The 27,698-nt window shown below is 39.5% G+C and overlaps 1 protein-coding gene across 2 annotated transcripts in view; it reads right to left on the bottom strand.

Annotated features, from left to right (window-relative positions):
• The window catches only part of RAP2A (RAP2A, member of RAS oncogene family), a 41,566-nt gene extending 15,704 nt beyond the window's left edge, over positions 1-25,862 (bottom strand). Inside the window, exons 1-2 of one of the 2 annotated variants that reach the window (XM_068526767.1) lie at positions 25,459-25,862; positions 8,701-10,316 (exon numbers count right to left, since the gene is read on the bottom strand). In XM_068526767.1, coding sequence (XP_068382868.1) covers positions 10,145-10,316; positions 25,459-25,772 — 486 coding nt within the window. In that variant the 5' untranslated portion in view covers positions 25,773-25,862 and the 3' untranslated portion in view covers positions 8,701-10,144. Of the gene's footprint in view, positions 1-8,700; positions 10,317-25,458 lie in introns of those variants that run through there. The other variant, XM_068526766.1, reaches the window with a different exon arrangement.
• Between the last annotated feature and the right edge of the window lie 1,836 nt (positions 25,863-27,698).

Raw genomic sequence — 27,698 nt, 5'->3', positions numbered from 1 at the left:
GTTCCAGGCAAAAGTCAACAATGACTTGAATTGGGATGATGGCAATGACAGTATTAAGAAATGAAACTTAAAATATATTTCGGAGGCAGCACCAACAAAGACATGATAATGGACTGGTTGAAGAAGACAGCAGGTAGTGGTCTGACAAAAAAAAAGAAATCAGTAAGATTCATAGGTAAACTATTGCTTTTACAAGTATAGTTTTATCTCATGACTAAGAACCTAAGACCCCAAGGGGAACTACCATATGCCTCCTATCACCCTGTTTCTAATACACTTGTACTGTGATCATGTTTAAAATTATCTTGGTTATCAAGTCACTACTTCTTACAAAGAAACTTTTAGTATACCATGGAGTTCTTAATAAATATTAAAAACAATCCCCTCTTAGCTTTAAATTCGATGATGATTTTCCTGTAGAAGTGGCTACTTCCTTTTCCTATATAAGTTTAATTTTCTAAATATCCTACTCACTTCATGTTTACCTTAATATTATTCCAGGATTTCTACCTATCCTTTACTGATTACCTGGGAGTCTTTTTAAAGATGTATGTTGTTTCCAGATACGAACTTTACTTTTACTATGTAAGATAAAAATCATTTGCCACTCAAATTTCACCTTGTTGAAGGTCTTTCTACATACTCTCAAATTACTACCAATAGAAAAAGAGTAGCAGCCATAAAAAGAAATGAAATGGAGGTATTTGTAATGAGGTGGATGGAGTTAGAGTCTGTCATACAGAGTGAAATAAGTCAGAAAGAGAAAAACAAATACAGTATGCTAACACATATATACGGAATCTAAGGAAAAAAAAAAAAGGGCCATGAAGAACCTAGTGGCAAGATGGGAATAAAGACACAGACCTACTAGAGAATGGACTTGAGGATATGGGGAGGGGGTGGGGTGAGATGTGACAGGGTGAGAGAGTGTCATGGACATATATACACTACCAAGTGTAAAATAGATAGCTAGTGGGAAGCAGCCGCATAGCACAGGGAGATCAGCTCGGTGCTTTGTGACCACCTAGAGGGGTGGGATGTGGAGGGTGGGAGGGAGGGAGATGCAATAGGGAAGAGATATGGGAACATATTGTATATGTGTAGCTGATTCACTTTGTTATAGGGCAGAAGCTAACACACCATTGTGAGGCAATTATACTTCAATAAAGATGTTTAAAAAAAAAAAAAAAGAAAAAGAGTAAGATTTCTGCCTTCTACTTCTACCATACACTTGGATATTCTGATTATTTCTAAAAGTTTGTGAATGATAATTACCCAACACTACAGATGTATTTTTAGCTCTTTCTGAATTATTACTTTAATCAAGTCTTTCAAAATCTTAGAAAAATATTACGTCAATCAACAAGAAGCTTCACATACTTTTTTGATTGGAGGGACAGTATAAATAAATAAAAACTCCAACACTGTCCCCTCTTCTTAGGCCCTCCTAAGAAAGAAAAAGTTAAACTTCTCCATATGGCCTTTTCAGCATTATGCTCTCCTCAGACCATTAAAAAAATTAAGTCTGGAAAATTCTACTGTTTCACGGGGTGGGGCAAAAGGGAAGAGGAGGGCGAACTGGTAAAAGCAGTCATTGTTCTGGCCTCAACTAGGGAAAAGGTGAATGGTACCCAATTTGTCCAAAGGCAATTGAAGATGACTCAACCAATTCCTTGAAAAGTACAAACTATCACAACTCATCTCATATGAAATAGATCATTTAAATACCAATTTATCAATTATTATCCTATGCAATATGGTTTTAGTGTCAAGTGAAGAACTCTTTGTCTCGCCCTAGATCATGAAGATTTTCTCTAAAAGCTTTATAGTTTTGTATTTTACGTTTAAGCCAGATCAATTTTAAGTTAGTTTTTGTTAAGATGTGAGGTTTAGGTTATACATGCCTAACTGCTCCAGCTTTTTGTTGAAAAATTATCAAATACCAGAAATAAATCTAATCAAAGATTTAAAAGACTTTTACAATGAAAATTACAAAACAGTGCTTAGAGAAATTAAAGAAGACCTAAATAAATGGAGGAATGTACTATTCACTGATTGGAAGACTCAACATTAACACATCAATTCTCCACAAATTGATTTATGGATTCCATGTAAACCCAATCAAAATGACAGCAGGTTTTTGATAATTTTGTGCATGTGGGGTAACTGACAGATGATTTTTGGAAATGCAAAGAATTCTATGGAAAAGCAAAATAACTAGAATAGCCAAAGCAAATCTGTAGAAGTAAAACAAAGCTTGAGTATTAGATACCAGATATCAAGACTTATAAAGCTATAATAATTAAGACAGTGTGGTTTACACATAAGAAGAAATAGAAAAATGGAACAGAATAGAGGGTCTAGAAACAGACCTACACATATAGATTTGCCTGATTTATGACAAAGGTGCATCTACAATTCATTGGGGAAACGGTCTTTTAAATAAATAGCACTAGGTCAACTGGATAGCCATATGTGGATAAAAACCAAAAACCAAAAACCGAAAAAACCTTGAACCACCCCCCCCATCTCACACCACTAACACAAATTACAGATGAATCATAGAATGAAAGTCAGTATACCTTCTAGAAAGAAATACGGAGGATGAATCTTCATAACCTTAGAGTGGACAAAGATATATTAATTAGGACACAAAAAAGAACCATAAAAGATTAATAAAGTAGACTTCATTAAAATTAAGAATTTATGCTCATTAAAAGAAACTATTAAGCAAGTCAAAAGGTAAGGCAAGATTGGGAAAAGGTATCTGCAATACATATATCTGACAAAGGACTTCTATCCAAAATGTATAAAGAATTTCTACAAAATGTAAGAAGACAATACAATTTTTAAGTGGACAAAACACTTGAGCAGGTATTTTTTTAAAAGAAGATATGCAAATAGTCATTAAGCATACAAAGAGGTGTTCATCATTATACACCAGGGAAATAAAAACTAAAATCAAAATGAGGTACCACTAAAATCTTATCAGATAAGCTAAACTTTTAAAAGACTGACTATATCAAATGTTGACCAGGATGTGGAACAACTGAAACTCTTATTGGGGGAAGAGTAAATCAGTACAACTACTTTGGAAAATCATTTGGCAGTACAGTTGACCCTTTAACAACTTGGGGGTTAATCTGCATATAGCTTACAGTTGGCCCTCCGTATCCATGGTTCCTCCACAACTAACTAGGGCTTCAACAAACCATGGACTGTGTAGCACTGCAGTATTTACTTTTGAAAAATACCTGCATATAAGTGAACCTGCACAGTTCAAATCCATGTTGTTCAAGGGTCAACTGTATTTACTAATGCTGAGCCTATGCATTTATGACCCAATAATTCTACTCCGAGGTATACACCAAGGGACAGTGTACATATATGCACCAAAAGATATGTACTAGAATGTTCACAGTAGTGTTACTCATGATAGCCCTGATCTAGAAACTACCCAAATACTTATCAACAGAATAAATAATGAAATCATACAAGAGGACTACATACAAGGGGACTACTGTACCTCAGTGAAGAATCAGCTACTGCTACAAGCAACATGGATGAATCTGACAAAGAGGATGTTGAATGATAAAGGCCAGAAGCTTAATAACAGACAAAACTAATCTGTGCTGGTCTTTGAGCATGGAAGTGACAGGGATGAAACATGAGGGAACCTGCTGTGTTGCTTGAAATGTTTGTCCCACATCTTCATCCGGGACTTGGCTACCTGGAGTACGCATCTAGCTGTCTAATCTTAATTTGTGTATTTCACTACATAAAAGTTATACATCAATAAAAAAATAAATTGAAACAGAAAAAAAATCAATAAATGAGATAATTATCTAAATGATTTCCTCATTGAAATAGGAATGGTAAAATAACCTTCAAGACAAACTGAGTGAGCATGCGTGTTGGTTATGGGGTGCAAGTCACACAAAGTGCACTGTAAAGTCGATCAGTTAGCATATTATTCAGCTGAATACTGCTAATCCATTTTAAATTTCTGTCCACGTCCTACGCTGTTTATTTTATATTCAAAACTGGCTAAAGACTGAAAGCATAAGGAGTACTATACTAAAGTATATGTTTTTGGAAACAAAAACGATAATAACTCTGAACATTTTCTTCACCATCAGATCTATAAATTGCATCCATCTGACCACAATTCTTTTCAGGCGTATCAAGATGCCACAGTATGCCAGAGAACTTCAAATATCCATGTTAGAAACAGAAAATATAATCACGACCACATTCAATCTGGCTTTTTATTTATTAGAAATGAAGATAATCTGCCCCAGTAATGTGTCATATGTGAGGAAGTGTTTGCAACTGGAAGCCTTAAACCTTGTTATTTAGAAACTAACTGCAAAAATATCTGAATAAACCAGTTGATTCCCCCTTTTTTTTTTTTTTTAAAGCACAATATCCAAGATATCCAAAATAAGGCAGAGGAAAGCAGTTGTTGGTCCACATTTGATACTTTTTAACGTGTAGTTAAATTTCAATCTGCATTTTAATGTATATTCAGTCATCAAATAATCTGTCAACAAAGTATGCATCTTCTTACATAATTTAAATAGCAGGGAAAATTCAAGTTTGGACACCTATTCGAAAAACACATAGCTTTCATCTACCTAAGGAACAAAGGTCTTCAGACATAAAACATGCTTTTTATCTTTAGTGAGAGTCAAAATCTAAAAACCTCTGCATTAAAAAACAGGTCCAACTATTGTACTTGAAAAGACTAAATTGAGTCAATTGCTCAGGAAAACGCAAGTTATTTGAACTGTTATTGAAATTTATATCAAACTATAGGATATATCTTCTCAGCATCCCCTCATTTCAAATTCTTGGCAAAAATGTTGATGAATGAAAATTCATATATATCTGATACACAGTTAAAGTTCAGTTACAAGTACTTCTTAAAAGTTACCTCTGACTGAAGAAGATTTAAAGATGCATCAAAGCTAGAAAGAGCTAAGGCTTCTTAGAAACTTTTAAATTATGAACAGAAGAGTATTTTTCCTGGGGTATTTTCCTACTGTTGTAGTAAGATCTTAAAATATTTATTTCCAAATCACTAAATGCAAACAGCACCAAACAAAACTAAAAACACAAAAACACACTGAATCTCTAGAAAATGCAGGTTATCAGACCAGCAGAATTAGCTTTTCTTCTCTCCAGCAACAAGCAGCTCAGGGGACGAGCATATCAATTATGCATGACAGGTTGTAACTGGTTGGTTCAACCGGCATAAGTTTGACTGGGGATGTCTAATAAAAAGGTTTTTTTTCATTTGAAGTGGGAGAAGTAACAGGTGACAGATGGCAAAGGCAAAACAAAACAAATGCACAATGAAGAAAGGAGCTGGAAACTATCATTATTGGCAGAGATTATGGTGCCCAACAGCAGCCAATGGAGAATGATGAGCTACCGATATTTTGACAGGATTCAAGTCAACAGCGAATTAAAAGAAGTTAGAAACAGTTATAAGAAGTCACTGTGAGAGTGAGGGAGAAAGGGTGGTAAGCAAAAGTCTTCACTAGGCTCTAAAGTAATCAGGTTTGGGATGAGAGACTGTAACAATAGGTCTGGAACAGTAGTGATTACAGGGGACAGGCAGGGTGAGAATTATTGGATGTGAGAAAATCTGTCGCTTCATTTTCATTCCCACTACAAAACCCCTTTCATTTGCAAAACAAGTCATACCTGAGCTATGCAACAGTCTCCTAACTGGCCCCACCTCCAAGTTCTCACCCCTCTATTCTGTCCTATATGCCACTTCCACAGTAGTTACCTTAAAGCCCTGCACACGGTTCTCTCCCCATCTCCCCAAACCACTACCTAAGAAAAATATGTGATGGCTCTACAACCACTTGATAAAGGCTATCTCTACGTTAACAGTCAAGGTCAACCACAATGTGGTCACTGGCTAAAATCATGACGGACTGCACCACAAGGGGGAGAGAACTGGATGTCGATTTAGTGGACCTGGAAAAAGTCTGGCTGTGCTCCCTCAGATATGTCATGTGACCTCTCTGAGCCTCATGTTCCTTATCTGTGAAACAAACATTACTGATCCTGAGGTATTATGTTATGTAAGATGACGGTGATGACTTTACTAATAATCTATATCTATAGAGGGCTTAGGAGGTGCCAGACACTGCACTAAGCAGTTTACATGAATTATCCATTGAAGTGTTATGGATACTGTAAAATACTATTGTTACATGGTAACAAAAACTGTTATATAGTTATCTTATTTCCTATCTCCAGCTTCCATTCCCTGGCTGGATGGCCAAACCTAGCTTTCTACTCTAAAGACCATTAGTTCTTATGGGAACAATGTAAGGAAAACAGGATAGATACTATTGCCTCTGGTATCAGAAGCTGACAATTTACCATCTTCTCTGAACAGAAGTATCTTTCCTTACTCTATTCATCTTCTTGCTCCAAGCACTGCTAAGTCAAGTTACTAGATATGAACCATGGCTCTGACGTCCTATAAAACAATGTGGGATAATAAAAAAGAAAATGGAAACAAAACTGAAGAGAATTAGGTGTTCTGAGATAAAGTCTTGCTTCTGCTTTAAAACAGCTGTGCCACCTTTAAAGTTAGATCTGGGACCTCAGGAAGGCAAGGGCCATGAATGTTTTTTTATGTAGCTGTACCTCTGGTGCTGGAATCAATTCTTGACGCTTACAGCCATACAAAATAGAATGAGTCAATGAAGTGATTATCTTCAAATATGACAGATTTTGTATGTAGCCCATAGTGAAAATGTCACAGGAACAATGCAAACATATCCATGGTCACCAGGCTAAAAAAGCATTTTGGATGTACACCATCTAGAATGCTTTATTTTTTATTCTTTATCATGCTTTCCATTAGATGCCGAAATGCTTAAATTGATTTGCAATATAAGGCGTCTCCAGATATTCGGAAAGAAAATGGTCAAAATCCATAAGGTAATGAACTGAAGGGACCTTTATTCCTAATTCAACAAACATTTACTGGATGCTTTCTTTGTGCCAGGTGCTGGATATCAAAACTGAAGCAGACTACCACCAAATACATATATGGAAGAAGCTTTCCTTGTTAACATAAATTAGATGGTACACGTCAACTACTTTTAGAAAGAATATACATTGTGGGTAGAGTGAATGGGGATGGGCAGTACAGACTACTATTACAAGCAGTTGCAAAGTGTATACACATACGCAGATTTTTCTGCTGAAACTAAACTTTAATATGTTATATTCTAATAAAATTAAATATGATCTTCAAAGTGCAGTTAATCACATGTGGGTGTGAACCGTAAAATGACACGGGACAGATACAGTGTGAAGGCAGTTGGTAGATGCCTGCGTCAATCTGCCACCTTTTAAGAGCTAAAATACATCCTTTCACTCACTTGTAACTCATCCTCATTACACATTCTTTAAAGATCTTAACAGAGAAATTCAAAGGATCAATAGTACTCTTATCAAAATAATTTCTAAAATATCAACATGTTCACCTAAAAATGTTTTATTGTTCCAGATAACTATTACTGCACGAAAAACGACCCCCAAACTAATGGCTTAACATAACCATTTGATTCTGTTTCGTGGTGGTGTGCGTCGGGAACCTGGGCAGAGCTCAGGCGGCCGATCCTTCTGCTGCACGTGGCACCGGCTGGGCTCACTCAGTGGTGTTCAGCTAGGGCTGGCCTGGGAGGAGTCTCAAAGCCGGCTTCACCTCAGGCCTGGCCCGCTGGTGGCCACAGCTGGAAGGGTACCTCCGTCTCTCTCTCCACACAGTCTCAGGGCCTTTTCATGTGTTCTCCAGGAGGGTAGCTGGACTGCTCACATGGCAGCTCAGGGCTCCGAAAGACCACGGTGGAAGGTGCTTTGTCCTCTTAGAGACTAGGCCCAAAACTTGCTTAGCATCACTTCCACCATACTCTCCTGGTCAAAGTAGTTGCAGGTCGGCCCACATTCAAGGGGAGGGGAAATAGATCCCACCTCTCTCTGGGAGTCATGTCAAACAATCCACAGCCATCTTTAGTCTAGCATGTTTAGTAAAAAAGATGTCACATTTTTTTTAAAAAAAAATAATTAATTAATTAATTTTTGGCTGCGTTGGGTCTTCCTTGCAGTGCACAGGCTTTCTCTAGTTGCGGTGCATGGGCTTCTCATTGTGGTGGCTTCTCTTGTTGCAGAGCACGGGCTCTAGGCACGCAGGGTTCAGTAGCTGTGGCGTAGGCTCAGTAGTTGTGGCGCACGGGCTTAGTTGCTCCGTGGCATGTGGCATCTTCCTGGGCCAGGGATCGAACCCGTGTCCCCTGCAATGGCAGGCAGATTCTTAACCACTGCACCACCAGGGAAGTCCAAAAGATGTCTTTTTTTTTTTTTTTTTTAAACATCTTTATTGAAGTATAATTGCTTCACAATGGTGTGTTAGTTTCTGCTTTATAACAAAGTGAATCAGCCACACATATACACAGGTTCCCATATCTCCTCCCTCCTGCATCTCCCTCCCTCCCACCCTCCCCATCCCACCCCCCCCAGGCGGTCACAAAGCACTGAGCTGATCTCCCTGTGCTATGCGGCTGCTTCCCACTAGCTATCTATTTTACATTTGGTAGTGTATATATGTCCATGACACTCTCTCACCCTGTCACATCTCACCCCTCCCCCTCCCCATATCCTCAAGTCCATTCTTTAGTAGGTCTGTGTCTTTATTCCCATCTTGCCACTAGGTTCTTCATGACCTTTTTTTTCCCTTAGATTCCATATATATGTGTTAGCATACTGTATTTGTTTTTCTCTTTCTGACTTACTTCACTCTGTATGACAGAGTCTAACTCCATCCACCTCATTACAAATACCTCCATTTCATTTCTTTTTTATGGCTGAGTAATATTCCATTGTATAGATGTCATCTTTTAAACTGAATAAAATTTCCAGTTCATGAGGATCTGCTGCCCCAAATTCAGAAATGTAATACAGAAGGATGTTGGCCAAGTCAAAGGGACTGTTTATACAGACTGGATATCACAAAAATACCAGTAAAAATGGGATTGAAATTGACATAATTCTAAAAACAGGGAACTTAAGGTAAGCGCCTAGAGGGACCATGTAAGTTTTGCCAAGAGACACTTTTGAGATGGAAAGGGGCACTGTAAATAAATGTACCAAGGCAAAAGGTGTAAACCTGAACTGTCCCGGGTAAAGAGACGCACAGCCATCTTTGGAGAAAAGGGAACAGATCAAAGCAGTGGTACTTATTCAAAGGAAATATTTATGGGATTGTTAGAAGCTAGTCAGTACGATCTAGAAAAGCTTCAGTACTTATGATTTTAACAGGATGTGCTGATGAGAGCAACAGAACAAATCTTCTTCCCCTAAATAGTCCCTTCCTCCATAAATGTCCAAGTATTTCTTTCAGTAAAACCAGATGATGTGCTCAGGGTAGCCTGAGGAATGAACAATGTCATCAAGAGTGGCCTTTTCAAATGGCTGTACCTCTGGGAGGCCTCCAACCACCCAACACTCTGTTTATATCCTTCCTCCCTGAAAGGGGCAGTACGCCGACACTGGTTGATGGCTATTTGAGAGCAAGGACAAGTAGTTTATGCAAACGTTAAGCTCTTTAATGCAAGACCACTGAAAAAAGTTTCATGCCATCAGTATTATGTGTAAACTGATTAATCATTGAAAAGTTATTTTCTCATCTCCAACTCTTCTAAAATAAACTCAAAAATTGTCTTAACTTTCTAGTTAGTGTTCATATATATACGCACTTGTCTTACAACGAGCACCCACCTCCTCACTATGCCAACATGACTATGACTGATGGACAAAGTTTGTTTGGAGTGCTGGTTCACGAAGCAGAAAACAGTCCGAGTGTATGTGGGTCATCTGGGTGGGGTTGGGAGGGATTATATTTTGGATAGCATAGTTTTTTTTAAAAAATTAATTAATTTATTTATTTTTGGCTGCGTAGGGTCTTCGTTGCTGTGCGTAGGCTTTCTCTAGTTGTGGCGAGCAGGGGCTACTCTTTGTTGTGGTGCACAGGCTTCTCATCGCAGTGGCTTCTCTTGTTGCGGAGCACGGGCTCTAGGTGCGTGGGCTTCAGTAGTTGTGGCACGCGGGCTCAGTAGTTGTGGTGCACGGGCTTAGTTGCTCCGCGGCATGTGGGATTTTCCCGGACCAGGGCTCGAACCCGTGTCCCCTGCATTGGCAGGCGGATTCTTAGCCACTGCGCCACCAGGGAAGTCCTGGATAGTATAGTTTTATATGTACCATATTTGGATATTTCAGCTTCACTAAATGCAAAGACAAAAAAACTGATATTAAGATAAAGCTTATTCTTTGTTTCTTAATCTATATTAAACTATCCCTGATAACGAACTTTTATCTTTAGACAATCTCCCAGCTATCTTCCCTGGGTACTAGCTAATCTACGCTGTTTTCTCTCAATTATCCATAAATCATTTTACTTTTTTAATGCTTTCTAAGATAACAATTCTGCTCAAACCATTCAACAACCAAATACAAAGTAAGATTTCATTTCCAGGGAGGATCTAAATGTACTAAATATAACGAAGCAAATATACAATTGTTGGCATTAGTCTTACAAATTTTGACCTTCTATAATGAGTTAGAATGCATCAAAAAACCTTCAGAAAAGGTGAGAGAAACAGGTGAGGGGGATTAAGAAGTACAAACTTCCAGTTCCAAAATAAATGATTCAGAGGTATGAAATATACAGTATACATTTGTACAGGGGAATATAGGCAATAATAATGCAATATCTTTGTATAATGACAGATGGTAACTAGACTTATCATGGTGATCATTCTGTAACGTATTGGGTTGGCCAAAAGATTCGTTCATATTTTTCCGTAAGATGGGCCCAGGAGCACTTAGTTGTCTTTAACTTCATTCGAAACAGCTTTGTTAGACTGTGTGTGACAGCTATCATATCAGCGTGCATTTTAAAAAAGACATCAAAATTGGTGAATTTTTGTGTAGCCATTTCAACGTTGAAGATGGAGGGAAAAAAAGCAACATTTTTGGCATATCATGCTTTATTATTTCAAGAAAGGTAAAAACGCAACCGAAATGCCAAAAAAGATGTGTGCAGTATATGGAGAAGGTGCTGTGACTGATCAAACGTGTCAAAAGTGGTTTGCGAAGTTTTGTGCTGGAGATTTCTCGCTGGACGATGCTCCACGGTCGGGTAGACCAGTTGACGTTGACAGCGATCAAATCGAGACAGTAATTGACAACGATCAATGTTATACCACGCGAGAGACAGCTGACATACTCAAAATATCCAAATCAAGCGTTGAAAATCATTTGCACCAGCTTGGTTATGGTCATCGCTTTTATGTTTGGGTTCCACAGAAGTTAAGTGAAAAAAACCTTCTTGACCACATTTTCACATGCGATTCTCTACTTAAATGTAATGAAAACGTTGTTTTTAAAGCAAATTGTGACAGGCGATGAAAAGTGGATACTGTACAACAACGTGGAACGGAAGAGGTCGTGGGGCAAGCGAAATGAACCGCCACCAACCACACTGAAGGCCGGTCTTCATCCAAAGAAGGTGATGCTGTGTATACGGTGGGATTGGGAGTCCTCTATTATGAGCTCCTTCTGGAAAACCAAATGACTAATTCCAACAAGTACTGCTCCCAATCAGACCAACTGAAAGCAGCACTCGATGAAAAGCATCCAGAATTAGTCAACAGAAAACACATAATCTTCCGTCAGGATAACGCAAAACCGCATGTTTCTTTGATGACCAGGCAAAACCTGTTACAGCTTGGCTGGGAAGTTCTGATTCATCCACCGTACTCACCAGACATTGCACCTTCAGATTTCCATTTATTTCGGTCTTTACAAAATTCTCTTAATGGAAAAAATTTCAGTTCCCTGGAAGACTGTAAAAGGCACCTGGAACAGTTCTTTGCTCAAAAAGATAAAAAGTTTTGGGAAGATGGAATTATGAAGTTGCCTGAGAAATGGCAGAAGGTAGTGGAACAAAAGGGTGAATATGTTGTTCAATAAAGTTCTTGGTGAAAATGAAAAATGTGTCTTTTATTTTTACTTAAAAACTGACGGCACTCTTTGGCCAACCCAATACACAAATACCGAATCACTATGTTGTGCACCAGGAACTCACATAGTGTCGTAGGCCAATTATGCTTCAAAAACAAAGTAACTCACAGCGAAACAGAACGATTTGTGGCTACCAAAGGCAGGGGTGTCTGGGGGTTGGGGGAGGAATTGGATGAAGGTAGTCAAAATGTACAAACTTCCAGTTATAAGTACATGATAAATACAATGAACACTGCTGTATGTTATACATGAAAGTTAAGAGAGTAAATCCTAAGAGTTCTATTGCAAGGAAAAAAAACTTTTTTCCTATTCTTTAATGTTCTGTCTGTATGAGATGATGGATGGTCACTAAACTTCCCATGGTCATCATTTCATGATGTATGTAAGTCAAATCATTATGCTGTATACCTTAAACCTATGTAGCGCTGTACGTGAATTATATCTCAATAAAATAGGAAGAGAAAAAAAAGTTGTGCCAAAAAAAAAAAAAATTCCTTAAAACAAGTGGCCTAGCAAAAGCAATGTTTTTGGTGGAATACTACTTTAAAACTTAGAAATCAAATTGTTTCAAAAAATGTATTCTGTCCCTCTCTCCATATATAATAAACTCAAACACTGTCAAATATATATTCATTTGTAGTACATTTTGGCGTGCCAGATGGACAAAGATAGTATATCTTGTACTTATTCTGCATAATGCTCAGGGCAGTGTTATGCAAATAAAGTGGTTTAAACCATAGTATTTGATGTTGACAGTGATGACTTTTATACAAAGACAGAACTTCTAGAATCAATTTATTAAAAAGCTCTGTCAACACATTTCCCTCCATTGCCCCCCATATACATATATACACATATATATGTAATTAGCCATAAACACTATTAAAATTTTCTTCACCCCATGTACAGTTTTGGTATTCATAAAAGGTCTATTATCATTATAAACTTCTTTTTTTTTTAAAAATATTTATTGACTGATTGCTATGTTGGGTCTTCGTTTCCGTGCTAGGGCTTTCTCTAGTTGTGGCAAGCGGGGGCCACTCTTCATCGCGGTGCGCGGGCCTCTCACTATCGTGGCCGCTCTTGTTGCGGAGCACAGGCTCCAGACGCGCAGGCTCAGTAGTTGTGGCTCACGGGCCCAGTTGCTCTGCGGCATGTGGGATCTTCCCAGACCAGGGCTCGAACCCGTGTCCCCTGCATTAGCAGGCAGACTCTCAACCACTGCGCCACCAGGGAAGCCCCATTATAAACTTTTTAAAAAATAAAAGTGTTACTTAACAAATACTTATTATATGCCTGATCACTTCCTATATTTTTTATATTTTAAATACATGTACTAAAAAAAAAATCACAATTCTTTCTGAGTCACAAAATCATATCGTCACCATTTATAGGCAAGAGAGTCTCCTGTGGAAGGCAAAGACACAAAGTGCTCAGGGTCTATTCTGTAAGTTCTGTAATACACACACTGTACGAGCACTTCAGACACGGGCAAGAAAGCAATGGAAAAATGGAAATGCAATACTAGATTAGCTAATATATAATTCTTCTAGATATGGGAAGGCAAGTGAGTCTAATGCCTAAGAAATCATGTGGCAGTATACTGATTTATACAGTCAAAAAATGCTTGGCTCTCCTTTCTATTTCTGTGATTTTTGGTGAAACTTTATTGTTGGTATTTTAGAGCTAGTTACTATGTAAAGAAACTTTACATTCATTACCTCATTAGTTATTATATTATACCCATATTCCAGATGAGGAAGGTGAGATGCAGAGAACGCTAACTTGCTCCTAAATCATATGACTAGTAAGTACTGAAGCTCAGCTTTAACCAGATTAACAATTAATGGTCTTCATAGATAAGATCAGTATGCCCAATAAAATTAAGTACTGACTGAGAGCAATTATAACATATACAGTATTTGTTATGTTCATTGTAAACCTAAGGATGCATGTACTTAGAATTAAGAACAAAACAAAATTTTCCATCCAAAACCAGAGAAAAACCCTCTAAGATTTCATTTGCAGAAAGATGTAAAGACATCTGGTAAGATGAAAACATTAAGATGTACTGAATTATTAATATGGTGTAGGACTTCCACATTCGAATTACTAATTTTTAAGGGCTGCTCCTAGAAAAGCATGAAAAACAACACTCCTAAATATTTTAAGTAAAGGTTTATAATGTTTCTCTGGGGTAATTTTACTAAGTAATTTTAAGATAGCTGTAATTATGGTCGTCTTCATCTATTTTTACTGTCTTAAAGGCAGAGCTGAATCAACATCATCCTAGACAGATGCAGCAAACCTCTCATAAAGATCAGTCTCCCAAGTCCCCACAGCAACCTGCTGTAGTAATGAACACATTCTGGTTGGGATCCTACTGCAACATCCCTTTCTCTGTTCTAAATCTCACAAGGCAGGAGCTATCCTGCCTTACCAGAACAAACAAAATGACAAGAGAAATATGTCCTCATATTTGTAATATGCCCAACAAACAGTAATAAATGCTTCCTCAAAAGATACACTTTATGAATCTCTTTGTTCCTTGACTAAATGTTATCTTTCTCTGTGACAGAGGTAACATTTACTAACTCTTGTTGGGAAATTCATTTCACTTTCGGAGCATTTATATAGCATTGTTGGAAAATGGAAAAGCAGGAAGAGAAGATAAAAGTTGTTTCAAACTATGAAAGAGATAGTTCCATTTATTTTTCTTAGAGTAAAATGTTCCAGGATAGCAGTTTTCAGATTGTGTGTGATGAGATCAATTTAGCGGATCAAGAGGAACACTTAAAAACAATGAAATAAAACAGAAAAGAATAAAACAGAAAAGATAATACCAGCAACATACCAAGTGTAACTGTTGTTTCACAAAATTTTGGTTTCAGTTATACGTATTTATGCCTGTATGTACACTGCAAAATGTATTCCTGAGAGCCATGATTAAGAAAATGTAAAAGCCACTGCTGAGTGAATACAAAGAAGTAGAGTTATTGTTTTTAATATTTTGTTTTTTGACAGATAATAACAATTTTAAAAAATGATAAGACATTGATGAAAGAAACTGAAGAAGACACAAATTAATCTAAGGCTCTTCCGTACTCACGGGCTAGAAGAATATTGTTAAAATGTCCATACTGCCCATAGCAATCTACAGATTCAATGCAATCCCCATCAAAATTCCAATGGCGTTTTTCACATAAATATAACAAACAATCCTAATATTGTATGGAATCACAAAAGACCTCAAATAGCCAAAGGAATCTTAAGAAAGAAGAACCAAGCTGGAGGCATCACACTTCCTGATTTCAAACTATATTACAAATCTATACCAATCAAAACAGTATGGTATTAACAAAAAAACAGACACACAGGTCAACGGAACAGACTAGAGAACTCAGAAATAAGCCCATACATATATGGTCAACTAATTTACCACAAAGGAGCCAAGCATATGCAATGGGGAAAGGATAGTTTCTTCAGTAACTGGTGCTGGGAAAACTGAACAGCCATATGTAGAAAAATGGAACTGGAATATTACCTTATACCACACACAAAAATCAACTCAAAATGGATCTAAAGCTTTGAACACAAGACCTGAAACCATAAAACTCCTAGAAGAAAACATAGGGAGTAAGTTCCTTGACACTGGTCTTGGTAATAATTTTTTGGATTTGACACAAAGAGCAAAGGCAACAAAAGCCAATAAAAACAAATGGGACTACATCAAACTAAAAAACTCCTCTACAACAAAGGAAACCATCAACCAAATGAAAAGGCAATCTACAGAATGGAAGAAAATATTTGCAAATCATATATCTTATAAGGGATCAATACCTGAAATATAAAAAGGACTCATACAACTCAATAGAAAAAAAATCCAATTAAAAAATGGGCAGAGGATCTGAACAGACATTTTTCCAAAGGAGACATACAGGTGGCCAAAAAGTACATGAAAAGGTGCTCAACACTGATAATCAGGGAAATGCATATCAAAATCATAATGAGATATCACCTGTTAGAATGACTATCACCAAAAAGACAAAAAATAAACAAGTGTTGGTGAGAATGTGGAGAAAAGAAAACCCCTGTGCACAGTGGGTAGGGATGTAAATTGGTGCAGCCACCATGGAAAACAGTATGGAGGTTCCTCAAAATATTAAAAATAGAACATCTAGCAATGCCACTTCTGTATTTACCCAAAGAAAACAAAATCACTATCTCGAAGAGATATCTGCACCCTCAAGTTCACTGCGGCATTATTTGCAATAGTCAGGACATGGAAACAACCTAAGTGTCTGCTGATGGATGAACTGATAAAGAAAATATTATATATATATATAGATCAGAATATTATTAAACCATAAAAAAAAAAAAGGAAATCCTGTCATTTGAGACAATTTGGATGGACCTTAAGGGCATTATGCTAAGTGAAATAAGTCAGACAGAAAAAAGACAAATACTGTATAATTTCACTTATATACGGAACCTTAAAACAAACAAACCACAAAACTGAACTCACAGATACAGAGAACAGATGGGGCGGGGGGTGAAATGGGTGAAGGCAGTAAAAAGGTACCAACTGCCAGTTATAAGATAAATGATAAGTAAGTCCTGGGGCTGGTGTACAGCACGGCGCCTACAGGTAACAATACAGTATTGGATGTCGGAAACCTGCCAAGGGAGTAAGTCATAAACGCTGACATCACACACACACACACACACACACACACAACTGTAAATGTGTGTGGTGACAGACGTTAACTAAACTTACTGTGGTGACCATTTTGCAATATATGCCTATATCAAATCATTATGTTTTATGGGAAATAACTCCTAAATGTTTTAAGTAAAGGTTTACAATGTTTGTCTTGCGTAATTTTACTGAGTGAAAAAACCGTAAAACTATTACAATGTTATATGTCACTTACATCTCAATAAAAATGCACTTTAAAAACCCACAAAATAATTAATCACCACATTTCTCCATAAAATATCAATTTGGTTTGTTTTCAAAACAAAAGAACAAAAGAAAACCAACAATCTATCCAATTCCACCAGTGAATATATTTCAGTAGTTTGATTAAAAAGAATGTATAATTTACAAGTATACTTTATTCACATGCTGTACTCTATTTTAAATAGCTTATTCAGATAGAGCTTTTAGCGTGTGATAAGTACATTTCCAACATTAAGTAATAAAATGCATCAAACTCCAAAGAATTCCAATGCTGCTTTATTACTGGATTTCCCAAACCATGCCTTCGATATAATATGCTGCTGACATTTGATTCGGATACCCAATAACCTTATTCTGACTCACATGCTGGAAAAAAATCTTATTTCATAGCAGTGACCTTTAATTTAAACTGAAATTTATTAAAAATCAGGCTAATATGATGTGTTTTTTAGTAGAATTTTCCTACAAGAATAAAAGGTGAATAGTTGAAATATTAGGCCCGACATTTCCAAAGAGGTTCCAATCTTTTAGAAGTACATAAACAGTATTTAGTATATACCATGTCAAAATCTTAGCAACTAGAAATATGCTCTTTTAATATATTTTGATAAACTTAAACTTTATCAATATACTTATATTTTACTTATATACTTTACTGAAATGCAGATGTCTAAAATCACAGATTGTGTATGGTGTACAGTTTTATGTAAAGGTCACTGCTTAGAAACGTGTAAATATATAATCTATGCATTTTAATGTGCCATATATAATTTCTGAAAAGATGGCATACAGAATTAAATCACTCAAGTGTACTGTTACTGGAAAATTTTAACAAATAAAAAGATTCCAACTTTGTTGGCTCTTCCTGTTGGTTGTGTCATCCAGACATATTTTATTAGTTCCTCCTTCTTAGTGTTTATCTGTTAATTATCTGACTTTTTCCTGAAGGAGAGTTAGAAAGTCAATGTCATCCACCTGCCTGGGGCCTGAATACTTCTCATTCAGTGGCCAGTCAAATCACCTTTCAAATCATCCATCTGTTCCATTTGTCAGAGGATTTATCAATATTCAGGGATAGCTGGTATCTTTTGTCTGTGTGCAGTGGAATTGTTGGCTGGCTATTTAAATCCTTTCTGCCCCTCTACCTTTTTAAAAAAAACAACATTGTAATGATTCCTCTGATTAGAGATTTTATTGATACAATTATCACAAACCCCTAAATAGATAAGATTGGCAGGTCACAGGCTGCTGATTCTTTAAGGTTCATACTAAACTACTTTTTCCCTTATTGTGCCAATGAGATGGAAGTATTCTCAGAATGTAGGGCTGGTGGGAGATCATCTACTCCATCTACAAACTGAACTTAAAAAATTCTAATCCTGGGATGGTAAAAAGGAAATGACTCTACTGTAATACTCTAACTTTACAATGCAGCAAAACCAAGTTTCCTTTTCAGGAAAAAACTCTGGGCTATAAAAAGTGGCTCACAGCTATTAGGCTCTGTACCTTGGAGGAGCTTTCAATTACAATTATGGTCTCTGAAGGTATCAAACTGGGGAAGGAGGTGTTTGGGGAAGAAGGAATTGGTGGCAGACTCCAGACATCACTTATTGGGACAAACATCATTGGATGTATTTCCTGGTTTCAGCTCCACAGTGCCAATCTGTTGTGGGTCATGATCTATGTGTTAGCAATTGGCAATCTACCTCTACCTTAGATTGGGCTTTTAGGGCAACTTACTGTGAGGAGAAGATGTGCAAACGATCAGCTGGGTCTCTTGAAAGTGATCGCTTAAATGATACAGAAATATGAAATAATAATAGTAATAAAATAATAATAATAACTTATTCACTTCGGGTAGTACAAATAACCACCCTTTCCCCATTTTTCTTCTCAGTCTTAAAATGCACCATGCCACATAAAAATAAGTCATGAAATGGCTATCCCGAAATGAAAAGGCCATCTAGTGCAGTATTTCTGAACGTTGCGGGAAAAGAAATGCCAGATCAGAAAGGACCCAAAGGTAGGCTAATGAGGTGGATATGGTGCAGGGTCTGTGAAGCCAAAATATTTATTGTTGTATAACTCTTAAAACGTCCAATAAAGGACTATTCAAGAGTCTGTTGTCCATTAAAGGACACTGGCTCCTAAAGCCTGGATAACGAAGGTGGTTTTAAATGATTAAGGTATTAAAGTTTTCAATGCTTTTTCTGATGCAGAACTTCTTCATAGATAATTAGTAAGTCACAAGTGTTTAAGAGTATTTTAGAAGTAGTTTTGTAAATAGTTTTTTCTGCTGTTGTTGCTTGTTTGCCTTTTGTTGCTCTGTGATTAATAATAAAAGGTGGCTTTGAAATAATGAAAAAATAAAAGAATTAAAAAAATAAAAATAAAACGCACCATGCCTTCTAGCCTAATGCAATGTATAAAGTCTCCTCTAGGTACCTTACACATCTCAAGTTCTATCCTTGGCCATATTCATTTCTGATTTCTATTCCTGGCCATTCACTTCTACCACTCTATACACTACCCAGCAGGGTTCATCTACTCTCCAAATGTGAATTATATAGATGATTTCGAGTCTTTACACTCATACATAAACTGAACTTTCAGGCTTTACTCCAGTATTCTAATTGCTTATTAGGTGCATCTACCTGGATGATTACCATCTCCAAAGCCAAAATAATCTCCCCCAGCTATTCCTCTCTAATCCTATTCACGCATGTTCAAAATGTCGAGGTTACTTTTGACCTTTCCCTCTCCTTCGTCCACTAAGTCTGATTAATTCATTCTTTACGACATTATTTGCATCCATTCTTTCCATGCTAATGCAGAATCTTTATACTTCATGTAGAAATGAGATTATGACAATACAACTCTTTCTTCTGACTCTGGTCTATTACCACTAAGCCATCTATCATATCACCACCATATTACTATTTTTATAACAATTCTGATCGTGGTCCTTGACTGCAAGAGCAAGTCCAAAGTCTTTAACCTTCCGTAATTTAGCTTTATGTATTTTACCTCTTCTCATACTTCTATATAAATTCCTGGTTTGGCCAACCTGGTCTATTTAACAGCCAATGAACCTACCCTATGCATTTCCCATGCCATGTCCTCCATCTGGAAGACACCATGCTTCTGATTCTTAAAGTTTGCTATTAAACTTTACCTCTTCCCTGGTCGCCCCTAGTAGATAGAAGTACTCTCACAGAATGTTAGAGTGGAAGGGAGATCGTCTACTCCAGCTGCAGAATGGGCTTTAAAGAGTAACCTCCTCCATCTGTAAAATTCAAGTGCTTGGGGAAACTGAGGCCACTAAAATAATTTTCTCTTTGAACACTAATTTTTTTCAACACATTTTTCTTGATTGATTCCTACGTGCCAGGAGCCATTCTAGCCACATGGGATTACAGTTTAATAAGAAAGACGGATTGTACTTAAATTATCACCCAAATAACTACACTCTGATGAGCAGTACCAGAGGAGGGGAAGCACAGGGTGCCACTGAGGTCTGAAACATGAGTGGCTGAGGGAAGGGGTGAGGCATGAGGTTAATACAGTGTGGGAAGACAGGATGGAGTAAAGTCAGTGTGGGAAGACGGGGAAGGCTTCCCTGAGGAGGAAATCTTCTAAGCAGGGGCCAGAAAGTAGGAATTAACTCTGCAAAAGGTGGGTGATTTCTGCATGTAGAAGGAAAGCCCAGAGACAGGCACTTTCATGGAACTAAAAGAAGGTCTGGGTGCTGAATCCAAGGGGCGAGGAAGGTTGCCAGAGGTGAAGGTGGAAAGGCAGGGAGGGATAAGAGCATTGCTGGGCCTGGGAAGGTCATGTTGAAGATTTCTGGGCTTTATCCTAAGAATAGGCATTGGGTTGCATGTTCCAAGGTACTTCAAGTCAGGACCACAGCTTACCCTGGGAGGAATGGGAGAAGCAACTATGAAATTAGAAAGAATTTGAGTTTTATTTCAATTGAAACATTTTCTATATCCTTGTCTCTCTTCCCTATGTGTCTGATCTCATCCAAACTCAATTTAAAAAAAGAAAGCATATGAATTTATAAAAACCACCATTTTAGCTAGCCTGCTTGGCTTGGACAGGAGCTTGTGTATGTACAGGTATCCTGTGCTTTTCAAAAGTTGCTTCGTGACACTTCACTTTTAGGAAAGACCTACGTTAGTACCTGTTTTTGATAACCAAAAGAAATCAGAAGATGATTTTCGCTTTTATGAAAAAAGGCAAAAAGTGAAAATAGCATCCAGCTCTTGGTTTGCTGTGAGCAGTTGAGAGGCGGCACGTACCCCATCAGGGAGAGAGGCACCTCCAAGTTCCTTCCCCAGGACCCACACTCAGCACCTCAGCATTAAGCTGCCATAGCTTTGAACTGTGTCTGTGAGCATCTGCGCTTTACCTAGATTTTTTTTTTTTTTTTTTGCGCATCTGTAAGCAAGATACGTCCTAAAGTAATTGCTTCCTCACTTTATGCCATTTTGGCTTAGGAAAGGTTTCATAGGAACTCTCTACTCTCAGATAGCAGGGGGGAACCTGTATATGGATGTCCGTGAACCTACAGACACTTAAGGGAGTAGGGACCTGTTTTATACCTTTTATAAGCAAAACATTCCATACAGGAACAATCCAGCGAAAAGCTCCATTTCACTGTCAGCCGTGCACTGGTGCTACAGTTAAAGTTAAATGTTCATTCTCTTGCCCTTTCCCATAAGATCTTTAATAAGAGAAAATATTTTAAGAGAATACCAACAAAATTTTTCCAAGGATTGTTTTAGTCACCACTGCTTTTTTAGTATCATCTTGTCTATACTAGGTAATGACTTTCAAAATGCAATCAAATTTATTTCCTCTCAAATTACATTTATATCAAGGATAAAATTTTAAGCAGACAGGGTGACAAAGTTAAAGAACAGCTGGGGTTTTGAAGCAATTTTTGTGTTCAAGGTATTGTGTTGGACACCTTAAAATATATTATCTCATTTTATCCTAACAAAGACTCTTGAGAGGTGCATGCTATACTCTTAATTCACAGACAAGGAAGATGGAGCTCAGAGAAGCAAGCATTTCCCAAAAATATATATACCTTAGACCTACACTGTCCAATATGGTAGCCTGGAGCCACATGCGGCTGTTGAGCAACTGAAATACAGCTAGTCTGAACTGAGATGTGCAGTAAGTGTAAACTGAACACCAGAGTTTGAAAATTTAGTATGAAAAACTATTAAAATATCTCAATTTTTGAATACTGATTACACATTGAAATGACTATTTTAGATAGAGTAGGTTAAATAAAATACATTATTAAAATTAATTTTACCTGTTTCACAGTTTTTAAAAGAAATCAGCTAGTAGACATTTCAAAATTACACACATGGCCCACAACTATATTTGAATTGAAGAGCGCTACCCTAGACCAAAGGCTGGATTGCTGAATTTGCCAATAAACATCAAGGTCAAAGTCAGCGTGGTATAGAAGAAAAGAAGAGTACGTGGATTCATGCAGATCTTGGTTTAAATCTCCTCTCCACCAATGACTAGTTTTGGGCAAAATATCAACCCTCTCTGCACTTCACTTATGTCATCTGCATTATGGTGATATTAAATATCCCCAAACAACTGTTGCATATAATATGCAAAGCAGTAACTGGCAGAGGGGAGGGAACAACTACGAATACCTCCTACAGCAACTGATTAATTTAAAAACTGATTCCCAAAAAGAGTAGAAAATTCACTTATTTGAAAATCACATTTTATTCTCTTTAAGTGGGAAAGTTAAAGAACCAACACACTGAATGCCTGCTTTAGCATAATATGTGCATAATATATACTGTATTGTAAAATAGTATACACAGATTCCTTCTTTCTTTTTTTTTTTTTTTTAAGGAATTCCTTTATTTTTATTATTTATTTATTTATTTATTTTATTTTTGTCTGTGTTGGGTCCTCGTTTCTGTGCAAGGGTCTTCTCTAGTTGCGGCAAGCGGGGGCCACTCTTCATCGCGGTGCGCGGGGCCTCTCACTATCGCGGCCTCTCCTGCTGCGGAGCACAAGCTCCAGACGCGCAGGCTCAGTAGTTGTGGCTCACGGGCCTAGTTGCTCCGCGGCATGTGGGATCCTCCCAGACCAGGGCTCGAACCCGTGTCCCCTGCATTGGCAAGAAGATTCTCAACCACTGCGCCACCAGGGAAGCCCTCCTTCTTTCTTTCAACGTTGTTTATAATATGCTATAGGCTGGGAGGCCAGATGATGAGATTAAGGTGAAGTAAAAAATATCAGGACACAGAAGGGCCCAAGTGGTTCTTAAGGACACAATGGATGAATTCCAGTGAAAGAGTTTATGAACTACACTTCAGCTGGTCTTTTCAACTTTTACATCAGGAACTGAGACTAGTGAGTAAATGACATCTGGGCAAATAGAACTTTACTCTTTTATTTTCTTCCTGGGTCACAGTGCAAACAAATAAATTGTTCCAATACACTACGTTTAGACTAACTCATTATTAGTAGTCTCTACTAAATCATAAGAAACTACAAAATCATATGGACTACACTATCCAATGACATTTTACCATATTCTGTCCCCTAGGCTTGTGTCAAGAAATTCACCCTGGGCATGTCAATGCACGTATTATCTGCATATGTTTAAATATAAAGGGTGGAGGAGTTGGGGCATTTACTTTATTATTTGATGTATGTATATGGCCTAAGATTGACATGTGACAATGTGTTAGATTGCCCTGTTTTGTATGTTTTTTTTTTTAAGTAGTATGAAGGGGGAATTAAAGATTTGAGTCACCTGAATGTAGCCTCTTAAATATCAGATACTCAGTAAATTTAACACCAAAAGTGCTCCTATGTTAACTATAACAATTAACTTTCAAGAAAATGAGACTGAAGAAGTAAGAAGCTATCAGATTCACAGATCTCAGAACACCATGAGAGGCTATAAAAATATCCACTTTATTCTAGTTTGAAATTTAATGGAAGAAGTAACATACCAAATTTTAGTTTAGCTATTAAAGTGCATATTCAGTGAATTAAGTGGGGAGAGCTTCAGGAGAGGGCCTCCCCTTTGATCTCATACGTGGCATTAAAAATATGCTTCTTCTAATGAATTTTTGAGCAACCCCTGAGTATATGTGACTTGGTATTTGCTCTTTCAAAGTGAGTAGACTCAAACTGACTAAAAATGAGACTACGTCTACAGTACACTTACAACTAGTTTTCAGCAAATGTCTACAAATTTAGGGTTATAGGTAGAATTGGGTAAGAAAAGCAAAATTACACTGAATCAAAATTATTAGCAATTATTAACTAATAATAAGAATCAGACAAAGCAGTAACACGTAAACAGTAATTAGAAAAATTTGCTAAAACTCTGAACTGAGATATTACACTTCTGATGCTTGAAATTATAGGAAAAAATATACTCAGTCAACTTAAGAGAAAACAAACATCATAAGCCATTTATGCTACCAGCCATATTTCCTAAATGCACACTTTAGAAAAAAGAGTTCATATCAGGAAAGAGCTTATTTGCATTAACTTTAAATTAGCTAATATCTGAGCCACACCTTTGAAGAAACTTGTTTTATTTCCAGGAATGCCTTTTTCCCTCCCTTTTCTTTCTTTCTTTTTTTTGTTTTTGAGGGGAGTAAGGCAGCTAGACTAAAAAGAAAACAAAAGTGAAGTCGCATTCTTTAATGTGAATGGTATACTTGCGCTCCTATACACTATCTCAATCCCACTGAGCCATGTCTTCAAATAATTTGATAATCTGTCTTTAAAGTTTCATCTTAATTGGAGAGTTCATTTTTGTAAAACGCCCTGGCACCATTCAATCTTTTATGAAACGAGAAAGGTCTCTTTCCTTTGGACTTGACATTTTTAACCATGTACGTGTGGGCAATTTCTGCTGTCAAATACTGCAAAGGTAGGTTTTTTGTTGTTGTTCAATCTGAAAATGTCTCCACTATACTTGCACAGCTGCCCTCTTCCCAGCAGAAACCTACCCGCCCCTCTCCCCCACCCCCCTGCAAGTTTTAAACTTTGTTTCCTTTGGGGTTCTGCACAAGCGCTACTAGTAATATCCAAGAGACAAAGAGCTGTGCTGTGGGTTCACGGGATGCCAAATTTGAGTTGTGAAACAAAGCACGCAAATTTGAGATTCAAGATGAGAAGGAGGAGGATGCTGGTAAGAAAAAAAAAAAAAAATCATAAAGCGTAAGATCGCAGAGCCATCTCCCTAGACAGCTCCTCCTGCCCACGGCCACCCCAGAGCGCGCGGGAGGGAGTTCTGGCCCCGGGACAGGGGCTGCCGGCCGCACCGCGAAGCCCCCTGCCCGCGCCCCCGGCCCTCTCACCGCTTCACTCGGATGATCTGGTCCCGCATGGGCTTGATGTCCTGGAAGCTCTGCTGGTTGACGAGGCTGTAGACGAGGATGAAGCCCTGGCCGTTCTTGATGTACAGGTCCCGCATGGACGCGAACTGCTCGGTGCCCGCCGTGTCCAGGATCTCCAGCACCGACGGCGACGAGTCCACCTCGATCTCCTTGCGGTAGAAGTCCTCGATGGTGGGGTCGTATTTCTCGATGAAGGTGCCGGTCACGAACTGCACGGTCAGGGCGGATTTGCCGACCCCGCCCGAGCCCAGCACCACCACTTTGTACTCGCGCATCGTCCCTCCGCGGCCGCCGCCGCCGCCGCTGCCCGCGACATAGACCTACGCCCGCCGCGCTGCGCGCCCGGACCCTGCGCCGGCGACCGATCCCGCCGCCTCCCGCGGCCGCCCCCACCTCACGGCCGCCGCGGCCCCCCGGGCGCCGGCGGAGGGAGCAGCAGCCCTGGGCATGGGCCGAGCCGGGCGGCAACGCGGCACCGCGGGCGCCGGCAGGCACTGAGGGCGAGCAAGGAGTGTGAGCCAAGGAGCCGACGGAGCCACCCGAACCGCGGGCCCGCAGTGCCGGCGGCCCCGCCCCTCGCGCCTCCACGCCCAGCTCCCCGCCCGCCGCCGCCGCCGCTCTTCCCGGCGCCGAAGCGCGCGCCCGAGCCCGAGCCGCAGCGCTGCTGGGGGCGGGGCCCGGCGGCCCGGGGCGGAGCCCGGCGGCGCAGCCCCGCCCCTGCTCCCCCCGTCGCCTAGGCGACCGGCCGCGCGCGCGCTGCCAGGAAGCTCGGCGCGGCGCGGAAGCCTCGGCCCTCCTTTAGATAAACAGCCACCTGGGTTACCCAACAACACTCCACCCCGTCTGCCCCGTTGAACCCCGGGGCCTGCGTACTGAGCATGCGCAGTTCTTCCTCCTGCGACGGGAGCCGCTTCTACCTGAGAACGCCACGTTCAGAATTTGGCGGAGACAAGCTGTTGGAGGGGCCAGAGCAATCTCCGGGCTTTAACCTGAGGCGGGGAGAAGACACTGGCAAGGTCCAAAAGGAGGCCTTGGCATGAGGGCCTTGCTGGGCACCACCCAGTCTGTCAGCATTCCTGAGAGTTTTGGTTTTATCTTGCATAAACATGAGAAGAAGCTTTGTTTAAGGGAGGAGCATAAATACAACGAAATGCAGCTTTGTTTTAAGCGTCAGGACACTGAGAGAGAAGTGACAGACCCCCATCCAGCCCACTGCCCGAGGCGGCGAAGGCCAGAGACCGCGGAAGCCGGGCCCACGTTCTGTGACGTCGCCGGGGGTCCCGCCCACCTTCCCCAGCCCCGCCCTTCTTCAGTGCCTCATAAAAGTCGAGCTCTTCCCACGCCCTGTCAGCTACGGGCGCTTGGAAAACCGGGAGAGCGGATCCGCCAGCAGCAGCCAGAAGGCCCGGGGACACCTCATAGCAACAGCCAGCCGAGGCACCTAGTAGGAAGCTGGGATTCATTCCAGCCAACCAGCCCGCGTTTTTGGACCCCGTGGTATCATTCTCGACCAATAGAGAGCCGCTTCATGCCACGTGACACTGACCCATCAGCCAATGGGGGAAAAACTCTAGTCGCAGGCTCAGCCATCCCATCTGCCACTGTGGGCCAGGCTGGGCGTTTGCCCTGCGCATGCTCTGCCAACCAATCATAGGTGAGCTGGAGAAAGACGCAGACTTGCGCTGAGCCAACCAGAATTCGCGGTTTCCTTGCCACCAAGGGCCGGTAGTACGGAGGCAGGGGCAGAGCTGGTGAGGTCTGGGAGGGGTCAGTGATTGAGGGGTGGGTCGCGGCACCCTATTCGGGCAAAGGAACAAGATGTGTTGCGGGCGAGAGTGATGGATTTCACTTTTAACGTTGTCTCCGTGGCATTTTGCCTAAATGATAGACACGGAAATAGTGCTGAGGGATGTGGGCTGAAAAGTGGGGTGAACTGACAAAGCAGGGACTCTTTAGGATGAGAAAATTTCGGGTCCTTAGACATACAGCAGCAGTTGCATGGGTCCTCCATGCGTGCCTCCTAAAACGTTTTTAACAACTCAGTTTTGAAACTTACTCTTCTCTCTGTGGCATTAGATCTTAATTACACACTCTCTCCCACCCATAACATCAAATTTAGGAGAAGTTATGTCCCTAAATATTGCTGGATTATATTTTGCAGTAACTGGTAATTGGATTTACCTTCCTTAAACTATGTCCTT

This window comes from Eschrichtius robustus, chromosome 18 (genome assembly GCF_028021215.1).
Source record: "Eschrichtius robustus isolate mEscRob2 chromosome 18, mEscRob2.pri, whole genome shotgun sequence".
Classification (NCBI taxonomy): domain Eukaryota; kingdom Metazoa; phylum Chordata; class Mammalia; order Artiodactyla; family Eschrichtiidae; genus Eschrichtius; species Eschrichtius robustus.
Note: the sequence above shows the minus strand (reverse complement) of the source record. Positions and strands in the feature narration are given on the sequence as shown.